The sequence below is a fragment of the Garra rufa genome, chromosome 20, assembly GCF_049309525.1.
Source record: "Garra rufa chromosome 20, GarRuf1.0, whole genome shotgun sequence".
Taxonomy (NCBI): domain Eukaryota; kingdom Metazoa; phylum Chordata; class Actinopteri; order Cypriniformes; family Cyprinidae; genus Garra; species Garra rufa.
Window position 1 is genome coordinate 3101306 of NC_133380.1, and position 13803 is coordinate 3115108.

General features: G+C 31.4%; 1 protein-coding gene across 1 annotated transcript in view; it reads left to right on the forward strand.

Annotated features, from left to right (window-relative positions):
* Positions 1-13803, forward strand: part of LOC141294292 (CLIP-associating protein 1-A) — an 83073-nt gene that overhangs the window by 53905 nt on the left and 15365 nt on the right. Inside the window, exon 9 of the mRNA XM_073826365.1 lies at positions 11503-11631. Within this exon, the coding sequence (XP_073682466.1) occupies positions 11503-11631 (129 nt within the window). The remainder of the gene's footprint in view (positions 1-11502; positions 11632-13803) is intronic.

Sequence of the window (13803 nt, forward strand, 5' to 3'; positions counted from 1 at the left end):
TAAGCTTTTTGTTAAATTTGAATAAAGTCATGAATGTGTTGTTTGACCTCTTCATGTTGAGGAGAGAACTATAGTTTCCAAAGTCAGACATCGCTGGTTAAGATTTTCAAGGGTGTAGAATTTAATAGAGACTCCAAAATCAGACACTACTAACCATTTCCAAAATCAAACCTATATCCTTGGTCGATAGAGTGTTTATAAACTGTAACTGTAACAGAGGTTTGTGTTTTCAGATTCTGAATGTTGCTTTTCTCCTGCGTTTGTCAGCTGCCAATTAACATGCCGTGTTGAATAGGAGTCTGTGCAAGTGAATCACAGAAAGACAAGCAACTCAAGGAGCTTTGTGCAGTTTAATACGGTCTTAACACCATTTTACAGAAATGCAAAAGGGATTTCGCTGTGTTTACAGCGTCTTGTGTGTTTTGTAAGAGGGAAAGTGTGTGTGGGATGTTTTGAGATCAGCCCACACACACACCGCAGCAAAAATAAGCAGCTTTGGATTGGACGCACGGCTCAAATAGGACATTTTTTTTTACCTTTGGTCGGTCCAGATACTCGTCACTTCATATGAAAGACTTTAAAAGTAGGTTAGAGAACCGTCTGGAGGGAAAATGAGCAGCGCTGATCAGATATTGTGTGTTTTTGTGTTGAAGGAAGGAGAAAGATTGTTGTTTGATGCATTAATGAACCATAACAAATGCACACATGCAGAATCGGAGCAACCTGCCATGATTCATCCTAAAATCAAATGAAAGAGATAAAACGAAACCTATATTTATATTTTTATATTTACCGTTAATCTTTTCTATTATACCTTAAGCAGATTTGATTCAGATAATGAGAAAGCTTGCTGTATTATTATTTTGTTTGGTTTTGATTCAACATTTGCATTTTTTCAGCTCGTTGTTAAATGCTAAAATAATGTGAAATAAAGTCAAACATATAAAAAGTAAACTTGTTTTATTTCAGCTAGTTTCTAAAGCAGTATTTCTCATTTTGGTTTAGTTTAAATACTAAAACAACTAGCTGAAAATGATATAGACATATTTAAAAACAAATATTTAGGCATATATTTTAAGCTTGTGTTTGGTTATATAACGTCCCATCAGTCGGTGTGTTTCTCACATTTTTCTCATTCTGTCTTAATAAGGATTATTAGATTTACTGAGAGCAGATGCAGAGATTTATCTGAAGTTGAACTCCATTGTAATATGCATTGCTAAGAACTTCATTTGGACAACTTTAAAGGCGATTTTCTCAATGTTTTAATTTTTTTGCACCCTCAGATTACAGATTTTCAAATAGTTGTATGTCAATATCCATACGAAATACTTATCCTAACAAACCATACATCAATGGAAAGCTATTTATTCAGCTTTTAGATCATTCATAACTCATAAATTTAAAAAATAGACCTTTATGACTGGTTTTGTGGTCAGGGTCACATGTAATGTTTGTTATGAACATTTAAAACGATCAGGGGTCTTGTTTTTAAGACTCTTTGAGATATTTATAATGCATTGTTTGATTTATGTTGCTAATGCACAACTGATTTTATGAAATATTACTTGATACTTCATCAGAAAGTGACATATTTCTAAAATAAGAGTATGTTTCTGTAAAACAAACTACCAGGTCATTAGTTGTAGTGTTCTGCCATCTGCTGGTAAAAAAATGACAATTGTTCTTGAATTATCTGTATATTTATTCCAATATTATTAAATTATTAAAATATAAAAACATTATTCTAAAATTAAAAAAAAATTGCTCTTTTTTGCTATCCTTTTTTTTGTATTATAAATTGTTATTTGTTATACTTGTTTTTGAACAGTAAGATTTTTAATGTTTTTTAAAGAAGTCTCTTCTGCTCACCAAGCCTGCATTAATTTGATATGAAATTTGGCAAAAGCAGTAATATTTGTACTATTTAAAATAACTGCTTTCTATCTGAATATATTTTAAAATGTAATTTATTTCTTTGATCAAAACTGAATTTTCAGCATCATTACTGCAGTCTTCAGTGTCACATGATCCTTCAGAAATCATTCTAATATGCTGATCTGCTGCTCAAAAACATTTTTTATTATTATCATCAATATTTAAAACAATTGAGTACAACTTTGAGGATTTTTTGATGAATAAAAATATCCTAAAATTAGCATTTATCTGACATGAAAAGCTTTTGCGACACTATACACTATGCCATTTCAGATAAATGCTGTTCTTCTGAACTTTCTATTCATCAAAGAAACCTGACAAAATTCTTTCAACATAATTATAATAATAAATGTTTTTTGAGCAGCAAATCAGAATGTTATAAGGATTTCTGAGTCAGTTAAACCATTGCGTCGCAAAATGATTCACTGTTTTGAAGCGCATCAATCGGATCGCGTTTTGCGAATCATTTGATTCAGATCAAGAGTTCGGAGTGGGTTCGCGAATTGAATGATTCGTGACAATGCATTTGATCAGTAAGGATTATGAATAGGGATGGTTTCCATCTCAAACAAAGTGGTTCCTATATGTTAGAAATTTTGAACTAAAAAAAATAAATAAATAAATATGAATGATATGTAGATTTATTTGTGTGCACACATACACAAGATGAATTCTCTCAAAAAACATATCTGTCAGGTCTAATACAGAGTGTTCAGCAGTGATCTTGTGTGTTTTGCTGTATTAACTGCTGGTTAACCTCATTTAGTTGTATCTGTCAGTGTGTGATGGTGTGTTTGTCAGAGATGATGAGTGTGTGATTTCAGCCAGAGTCATTCGGTGTATCCCACAATGCATTGCTCTTATGTGGTGTGATGAATACTCCAGGACTGATGTCATGAGTAGTACTTAATTTAGTCCATTTATGCTAATTATTTGATCAGACTTTCAAAGGTGATGCAAATGATGCCAGATATTTAGATGTGTACACTGTTAATAATGATTATTATAAGTTACTTACTAATTATTAATATAATTACACTGCCTTCATTCTTTTGACTTGCCATTTTTCTCAGACCCCGCCCTCTAGAAACATGTCAGCCAATTAAAATAGGTGTGCTTTTATGTTATCAGATTTTATTTATTCATGTGTTTATTATTTAAATAAGATATTATCTTGTATTTCGAGACATATTACACAAAATTGGTTCAGAAGATTTTTATTATTTTGTTAAAATATTTTATTATTATTATTATTACTAAGCTTTCCATTGATGTATGGTTTGTTAGGACAGGACAATATTTGGTGGAGATACAACTATTTGAAAATCTGCAATCTGAGGGTGCAATAAAATCAAAATGTTGAGAAAATCACCTTTAAAGTTGTCAAAATTAAGTTCTAAGCAATCCATATTACTAATCAAAAATTAAGTTTTGAAGTATTTGCGTGACTTTCTGTCACATGCATGTTTTCTCACAAAAGTCAGATTGCCAACTATAAACTGATTCTTTTTAAGATATAAACTGGACTCTGCAATTCGGAGTTTAGGTCTCACAATTTGGAGTTTATATCTTTCAATTTGGATTTTATATCTTTCAATTTTGAGTTTATATCTAGCATTTCAAAGTTTATATCTCAATTCTGAGTATATATCTTGCAATTCTGAGTTTATATCTCACAAAATTATCAGTTTATATCTCACAATTGAAAGATATAAAATCCAAATTAAAAGACATAAACTCTGAATTGCAAGATATATAATCAGAATTGACATATAAACTCAGAATTGAAAGATCTAAACTCTGAATTGAAAGATATAAACTCCAAATTGTGAGTTTATATCTAGCAATTCAGAGTTTATATTTTTTAATTCATAGTTTATGTCTTTCAATTCTCAGTTTATATCTTACAATTTGGAGTTTATATCTCAATTCTAAGTTGATATCTTTTTGAATTCTAAGTTTATATCTCACAATTCTGAGTTTAGATCTTTCAATTCTGAGTTTAGATCTTTCAATTCTGAGTTTAGATCTTTCAATTCTGACTTTATATCTCAATTCGGAGTTTAGATCTATCAATTCTGAGTTTAGATCTTTCAATTCTGAGTTTAGATCTTTCAATTCTGAGTTTAGATCTTTCAATTCTGAGTTTATATCTCAATTCGGAGTTTAGATCTTTCAATTCGGAGTTTATATCTTTCAATTCTGAGTTTATATCTTTCAATTCTGAGTTTATATCTCAATTCAGAGTTTAGATCTTTCAATTCGGAGTTTAGATCTTTCAATTCTGACTTTATATCTCAATTCTGACTTTATATCTCAATTCTGACTTTATATCTTTCAATTCTGAGTTTAAATCTTTCAATTCTAAGTTTAGATCTTTCAATTCTGAGTTTAGATCTTTCAATTCTAACTTTATATCTCAATTCAGAGTTTATATCTTTCAATTTTGAGTTTAGATCTTTCAATTCTGAGTTTAAATCTTTCAATTCTAAGTTTAGATCTTTCAATTCTGAGTTTAGATCTTTCAATTCTAACTTTATATCTCAATTCAGAGTTTATATCTTTCAATTTTGAGTTTAGATCTTTCAATTCTGACTTTATATTTCAATTCTGACTTTATATTTCAATTCTGAGTTTAGATCTTTCAATTCTGAGTTTAGATCTTTCAATTCTGACTTTATATCTCAATTCGGAGTTTAGATCTATCAATTCTGAGTTTAGATCTTTCAATTCTGAGTTTAGATCTTTCAATTCTGAGTTTAGATCTTTCAATTCTGAGTTTAGATCTTTCAATTCTGACTTTATATCTCAATTCGGAGTTTAGATCTTTCAATTCGGAGTTTATATCTTTCAATTCTGAGTTTATATCTTTCAATTCTGAGTTTATATCTCAATTCGGAGTTTAGATCTTTCAATTCGGAGTTTAGATCTTTCAATTCTGACTTTATATCTCAATTCTGACTTTATATCTCAATTCTGACTTTATATCTTTCAATTCTGAGTTTAAATCTTTCAATTCTAAGTTTAGATCTTTCAATTCTGAGTTTAGATCTTTCAATTCTAACTTTATATCTCAATTCAGAGTTTATATCTTTCAATTTTGAGTTTAGATCTTTCAATTCTGACTTTATATTTCAATTCTGACTTTATATTTCAATTCTGAGTTTAGATCTTTCAATTCGGAGTTTATATCTTTCAATTCTGAGTTTATATCTTTCAATTCTGAGTTTATATCTCAATTCGGAGTTTAGATCTTTCAATTCGGAGTTTAGATCTTTCAATTCTGACTTTATATCTCAATTCTGACTTTATATCTCAATTCTGACTTTATATCTCAATTCAGAGTTTATATCTTTCAATTTTGAGTTTATATCTTTCAATTCTGAGTTTAAATCTTTCAATTCTAAGTTTAGATCTTTCAATTCTGAGTTTAGATCTTTCAATTCTAACTTTATATCTCAATTCAGAGTTTATATCTTTCAATTTTGAGTTTAGATCTTTCAATTCTGAGTTTAAATCTTTCAATTCTAAGTTTAGATCTTTCAATTCTGAGTTTAGATCTTTCAATTCTAACTTTATATCTCAATTCAGAGTTTATATCTTTCAATTTTGAGTTTAGATCTTTCAATTCTGACTTTATATTTCAATTCTGACTTTATATTTCAATTCTGAGTTTAGATCTTTCAATTCTGACTTTAGATCTTTCAATTCTGACTTTATATCTCAATTCTGAGTTTAGATCTATCAATTCTGAGTTTAGATCTTTCAATTCTGAGTTTAGATCTTTCAATTCTGAGTTTAGATCTTTCAATTCTGACTTTATATCTCAATTCGGAGTTTAGATCTTTCAATTCGGAGTTTATATCTTTCAATTCTGAGTTTATATCTTTCAATTCTGAGTTTATATCTCAATTCGGAGTTTAGATCTTTCAATTCGGAGTTTAGATCTTTCAATTCTGACTTTATATCTCAATTCTGACTTTATATCTCAATTCTGACTTTATATCTTTCAATTCTGAGTTTAAATCTTTCAATTCTAAGTTTAGATCTTTCAATTCTGAGTTTAGATCTTTCAATTCTAACTTTATATCTCAATTCAGAGTTTATATCTTTCAATTTTGAGTTTAGATCTTTCAATTCTGACTTTATATTTCAATTCTGACTTTATATTTCAATTCTGAGTTTAGATCTTTCAATTCTGAGTTTAGATCTTTCAATTTTGAGTTTAGATCTTTCAATTCTGATTTTATATCTCAATTCAGAGTTTAGATCTTTCAATTCTGAGTTTAGATCTTTCAATTCTGACTTTATATTTCAATTCTGACTTTATATTTCAATTCTGAGTTTAGATCTTTCAATTCTGAGTTTAGATCTTTCAATTATGACTTTAGATCTTTCAATTCTGACTTTATATCTTTCAATTATGACTTTAGATCTTTCAATTCTGACTTTATATCTCAATTCGGAGTTTAGATCTTTCAATTCTGAGTTTAGATCTTTCAATTTTGAGTTTATTTCTTTCATTTCTCAGTTTATATATTGCAATTCTGAGTTTATATTTCAATTCTGAGTTTATATTTCACAATTCGGAGTTTATATCTCTCAAATCTGAGTTTTTCTCAATTCAGAGTTTACATCTCACAATTCTGGACCACAAAACCATGTCATAAGGGTCCATCTTTTTTTCTGAATAAATAAGCTTTCCATTGTTATATGATTTATTAGGACAGAACAATGTTTGGCCTAGATACTATTAAAAAATTTGGAAACTGAGGCTGCAATTTTTTTTTTTTTTCTTAAAGTTGTCTAAATGAAGTTCTTAGCAATGCATATTACTAATCAAAAAAGTTTTGATATATTTGGAAAATATGGAAATTTGCATCTTCATGGAACATGATTTTTACTTAATATCCTAATGATTTTTGGCATAAAATCCATACAATACAATATATTTTTTGGCTTTTGCTACAAACATACCCATGCAACTTAAGACTGGTTTTGTGGTTTAAATTAAAAATGATTTAATTAATAGATTTATTTGTTACACTTGTATTATGAGAGAACTGGACCGCCACTCACTGTATTAAACAATTATGCAGTTAAGCGAGGTCATGAGAAAACATACTGAAACATACTGCGTACAGTCTAAGAAAACAGTATGCAGTATGCATGTAGTGAGCAGTATTCTGAACACAGCCCATGTGCAAGGCTCCTCCCCCTGCCTTCCTCCACCCAGTGATGTGGGCGGGGCTTCATCAGTAATAGCTCATCCCAGCATGCTCTAGTTTCCACACACACACACGCTCTCGGAGGCAGGGAGGGGTCGCACCACCACTGGAGGCTGTGTCAGAATGAGGCAGCGTGGGAAAGCCTGACGATATGTTGAGGAAGCTGGTGTGCCGGAGGATCTGCGCCTGTAAGTGTTCACTGTCTGAACACGGCATGAGAAGAGGAATGGAGACAGACAGACAGAGACAGAAAGAGACAGAGATGCTGCATCTGTAGGTCAGAAGGGGACCAGCATCAGTGTCGCTTTTATTCCTCAAACGCCGTCTCACATCTGTCTGTCTCTCTGCCTCTGTCTTTCTGAAATCTGATCGCTGTGATTAAATGCTGCATGCTGACCGTGTGTGTGTGTGTGTGTGTGTGTGTGTGTGTGTGTTTTGCTTCATTTATGTCATCAAAACCTGCATTATGGAACCTTTAAATGGAAAATGCTTGAGGACAGATGCTGCGGGTGAATAGGGTAGAAAAAATAACTAATAGTTATCACCTTACTTACCCAGTTGATTGATTACTTGGATAATTGCAAACATTTTTTGTATTACAAGTTTTCTAAAATGTTAGGTTTAAATATGCCAGTGAGCCATAGATTAATTAAATATGTGCTAATTTGCATACATTTCTAGTACAAAAATCGAAACACTGGACGAAGTCAGTTTCAAAATTCTTGTTTAATTTTTTGGACATATTAGAGTCGAATGTTTTTACAGAGAGACAGAAAACAAACAGACTTAGAACAGACAGAAAACAATGTATCTTTTACCATTTTGGGGGGAATAAAATGTTGTATAAGATCAAGCAAATTCTATATGAACAAATCCCTCTGTAAAAACCTTCAGGATATAGACAGGAATAAAAATGTAAAGTTTGGTGTGTGTAAGTGCTGAAGTGGAGATTTATGGCTCAGTGTAGGAGAAAATCTATTGAGATCTATTGACACAAACAGATAAAGTGCTATAAAAGAAACACTTAACAGTGTCTTCTGGGTGTTTTCTTTCCCCTAGTCTGAAAAAACACAATGAAAAAGACCAAAATCCCAGACTTGACAGGTGCATGAAAAACAGTGTTTTTGCCTGCAGTGTCTTCCCTTAATAGACTTATAAATAACATATTAATTAAAAAATACAAGTGTTTTTTGAGGGTTAGAGGACAGAACATGTCATTTTCTCAGTGTAAGATATAAATGTATTCAGAAAAGACATTTCGATGTCATGAAATGATGTTTTAACTTCTCTTTTAGGGTTTTGAGAAGGTTTATTATATTAAATAATAGGTGTTTGTGGTTTGGGTGTCTGGATGAATGTGTGTTTGTTTCTCTGGAGGTTTGTGGAGTAGTTCGGCACGTGTTTGGAGGCCGTTCACAGTGAAGGATTGTGGGAGAGAGGTGTTGACACTAATGCATGATGAATAAGGTTGGGATGTGTGTGTATAAATAATTCATGCCGATTGATCGCTGGTCTGGCAGATTTTGGTGCTGGTTTCCTCACGTGAGATGCCTCTGCTGGGGTTTTTCCCTGAGCTGCTGAGCAAAGGAGGTGACGTCCTTCAGATTCACACACATACAGCACATCTGAAGTCTGTAGGTGTAGGACAATGCAAGGTTTTAGTTGAATTTAAATTGTGGTGCAAACCAGGATTGTTACACTGTAAAAAAGGCTTATCTTACTTAGTATTTTTGTCTTGTTTTTAGTCAAAATATCAAAAAATTTACTAAATAAGCATACATATTTTATATATTTTTTTATATTTTTTCCAGGGGAAAAAACTAAATTAAGTGCATTTTGCTTAAAACAAGACTAAATATTTTACGTCATTTTGCTTATCTTGTAAACTCATGTTAATTTAAGAATTTTTCGATATTTTGACTTGAAACAAGACAAAATTTTTAAAAAGGGTTCACTGAAACGATACTTTATTTACATTTGAACAGAAAGTGTCATATCCCAAATTATTTATACCCTTCTCAATAATCAATAGAAAAGCCTTTATAGGCTATTACAGCAATCAAATTAGGATGCTTTAGAACAGCTTGGACTATTTGGAATGGTACAGAACCTTGGCTTTAACCATAGACCGTGACAGTTTGCAAAGGGTAGGAATTGTTTTGGACATGCCACTTTTTGTTCAAATGTAAATAAAAGCTGAGAAATATTTTTTTCCACAACGATGCCTCTTGTACATCGTTTTATTATCTTTTGGGAGAAGTCTGTGTCATTTCTGGTCAAAAAAAAAAATTGCTGGTTGAATAAAAGTAACTTTACTGTAAGTCAGAATTTGCCAGGGGTGTGAATCATTTCGGGCTTGACTATATATGGGTCAAAGACATTAAGCTGTCCATGTCAAAACAAATTTACAAAAAGGATTTTATGTCCATAGGAAGCACATTAAATGTAAGTAAATTGTCCACCTTTAAGGTTTCAAATAAGTTTTTGGAGATTCAAATGTCAAAATTTGGTTGAAATAATCTTTCATTGTCATTAAGTGTCAAAATTCAAACAACATGTTTATTCTGACTTGTGTATATTAAAATATATAAAAGAATAAGGGAGCATGTTAAATTTTATTGTTTTAAATGAGTAAAAAATGTCTTACTGACAAATGGGCAAAACCTAGGATAGCGGTAAATTTAAAAAATGTAGAATTGCAGCTAATTAGTATTTGGGGTGAAAGTAATTTATCTTTTAAAATGGCATAAATTGATTTTTGTTGTAAATATGCCTGACAAGATTGTAACACTGAATGACATTTTAATGGGTGTCTTCTGTAAATAAGGGAAAAATGTGTGATATTTAACAATTTAAAGCAGTATTATATTATTATTGTTGTTATGTTTATATACATATATATACATATACACACTACTACTCAAAAGTTTGGGATCAGTAAGGCTTGTAATGTTTTTTAAAGAAGTCTGTTATGCTCATCAAAGCTGCATTTATTTGATCAAAAATACAGAAAAAAACAGTAATATTGCAAAATGTTATTGCAATATAAAATAATGTTTTTTATTTTAATATACTTTAAGATATAATTTATTCCTGTCATGCAAAGCTGAATTTCAATCATCAGGTGTTACTGATTCTAATATGCTGTTTTATTATTAGAATTATATTTTTTTTTTGGAACCTGTGATTCTTTTTTTCAGGATTCTTTGATGAATTAGAAGTTAAGAAGAACAGCATTTATTTAAAATATAAATCTTTTCTAACAATATAAATCTATGCTATCACTTTTTAGTAAGAGTAAGAGTGTTAATTTCTTTCACAAAAGAAAGAATAAAAATTCCTGACCCCAAACTTTTGAAAAGTAGTGTATATTGTTAGAAAACCTTTCTTTTTTTAATAAATGCTGTTTTTTTTTACCTTTTATTGATCAAATAATTCTAAAAAAAAGTATCACAGGTTCCAAAAAATATTAAGCAGCACAACTGTTTTCAACATTGATAATAAATCTGAATATCAGAATGATTTCTGAAGGATCATGTGACACTAAAGACTAGAGTAATGATTCTGAAAATGCAACTTTAATTACAGATATAAATTACATTTTTATGTATATTAATATAGAAAAATATTTTTTTAAATTGAAATGATATTGCATAATATAATATTACTTTTTCTGTATTTTTGATTAAAAGAACACAGCCTTGATTAGCATGAGAAGCTTCTTTAATAAACATTAAAAATCGTACTGATCCCAAACTTTTAAGCGGTAGTGTATAATAAACATCATAATGTATAATAAAATCAATGTAAAATCATTTTAAAAAAATGTAAAATGCCAAGATTTAAAAAATTAAAAATTTAAACATTTTAAAAATTTTTAAATTTTTAAATTTTTAAAATTTATATTTAAATATCAATATGAAAGTTAAACTATATTACTATATGTGGCCTTGGACCACAAAACCAGTCATAACTGTCAATTTTTCCATTGATGTATAGAAAAAAAATCTAAATATTGAGAAAATTGCTAATTAAGCAAATTAAGCTCTTAGCAATGCATATCACTAATCAAAAATTAAGTTTTGATACATTTATGGTAGGAAATGTACAAAATATCTTTGGAACATAATCTTTACTTAATATCCTAATGATTTTTGGCATTAAATGTATCATTTTGACCCATACATTGTATTTTCAGCTATCGCTAGAAATATACCTGTGCTACTTAAGACTGGCTTTGTGCTCCAGGGTCACATATTATAACTATACAAATATATAAATTGTGTTTGAAACAGCATGCTGTCATTAAATAAGCACTTTCTCTGTGTTTTCTCAGATAAGAACATCGATGATGACGATTCGGTGGATGGAGGTCGTTCCTCGTCGTCCTCTAAAGCAGCGTCATCAGTGCGGCGGACGGGATCACTGCGCAGACCGAGCTCCGCGTCCAGCACCAAGAGCTCAGGTGAAACTTAAATGCTGTTTTATAAAACCCTTCTTGTCTTTCAATTGGCCAATCCAATATTTCAGTGTTTCTGTAATAAAAGTAATTCATTTCAACGCTGAGCTTCATTGTAAAGCCATGTTAGCTCAGCTGTGTCTTTGCAATTTAACTCAATTAAAATATAAAAACTTATATATATATTATTTTATATTTAAATTTTTTATTGTATATATAAATTGCACATAAACACTGTTTCTCGAACATTTGAGATCAGTACGATTTTTTATGCTTTTTAAAGGAGACTTTTCTGCTCGTCAAGGCTGCATCTATTTGATTAAAAATACAGAAAAAACTGTAATATTGTGAAAATATTATTGCAATTTAAAATAGTGTCTTTCTATTTTATAATACTTAAAAATGTAATTTATTCCTGTGATGCAAAGCTGAATTTTCAGCATCATTACGCCAGTCTTTAGTGTCACATGATCTTTCAGAAATCATTCTAATATGCCGATTTATTATCAATGTTGGAAACAGTGCTGCTTTATTTTTTATTTATTTTTTTGGAACCTGTGATGCTTTTTTCTGAATTCTTTGACAAATAAAATGTTAAAAGAGTAGCATTTATTTAAAATAGAAGTCTTTCTAAGTTTAAAGTTTGGGGTCAGTAATTTCTTTCTTTCTTCCTCTCTTTGAAATAAATACTTTTATTTAGCAAGGAAAATAGTCAAGTCAAGACTTAATAGTTATATTAGAAAAGATTTATATTTTAAATAAATGCTGTTCTTTTTAACTTGTTATTCATCAAAGAATCCTGAAAAGAAAAAATCAGAGGTTTCAAAAAAATATTGATAATTCTAATAATAAATCAGTATATTAGAATGATGTTTGAAGGATCATGTGACACTTTAGACTGGAGTACCAGGAATAAATTATATTTTAAAGTATATTCAAATAAAAAAACATTATTTCATATTGTAATAATATTTTGCAATATTACTGTTTTTTTCTGTATTTTTTGATCAAATAACTGCAGTCTTGATGAGTATATTATATTTTATAATGCTCATACTCAGATTACAGTTACTTTTTGTGAATTACATGGTTACATATTATTCACACAATGGCAGTAATTCATTCATAATTGACTGATTCTGAAAGACTTTGAGCATAAAAATACAGAAAAAAACTGTAATATTGTGAAATGTTAATGCAATTTAAAAAAGTGGCTTTCTATTTCAAATTACTTTCAGATATAATTTATTCCTGTTATGTAAAGCTGAATTTTCAGCAAAATTGCTGCAGTCTTCAGTGTCACATGATCCTTCAGAAATCATTCTAATAAGCTGATTTATTATCAGTGTTGAAAACGTCTAGGTTACGAAGGTAACCCTCGTTCCCCGAAGGAGGGAACGGAGACGTTACATTGGGATCTCGCCTGAGAGACCGATCACCTCTGAGCCTTATTAAAAAGGCCAATTGAAAATTGGCGAGTGGACGTGCGCGCCGGCCACGCCCCCGTACATACGGGTATATAAGATGGCTGCGCGCACCACTCAGTCAGGCTTTTGCTGAAGAGCCGGGAGAGCCCGGCGTCAGCGCGACGCCAGGGGCGTGGCAGGGGAATGTAACGTCTCCGTTCCCTCCTTCGGGGAACGAGGGTTACCTTCGTAACCTAGACGTTACCCCTTCAGTCGAATCACTTCGACGTTACATTGGGAACAAACCCATGGAAAAGGCCACGACCCTGACGCCGCGTTACGCAACAGCTTCACGTGCTGACAAGTATACGTGCCGGCAGGCGAAGTGTAACGTAACCTTCCCAACGCCCTGGGGCCCAATAAGGGGGCCCCTCCAGGGATGCCAGTTGTACTGAAGCATGGGTTGGGGGGGCGGAGCACATGAAATTTTACATGTGGAATAAGAATAATTCAATATATCCATAAAAAGTTTTTTGGGGATATACGAGGGAAACAGCGGTCTCCTCCGCTGGAATAATAAAAACTAAGCCACAACCTGCGGGGCGAAGGAAACCCAGGCAGGATCACAGTGCAGGACTACTCCGCGCCTAGCCCTGACTGCGGGGCAGGAGGACCCAGGGTTCGCCGGAGGGAACATACTGGGAAATAGCGCACGGATCCACGTGGGAATGGCGCAGCAAGCCGACACCAGCCGGTCTTCCCGCTCGCCTGA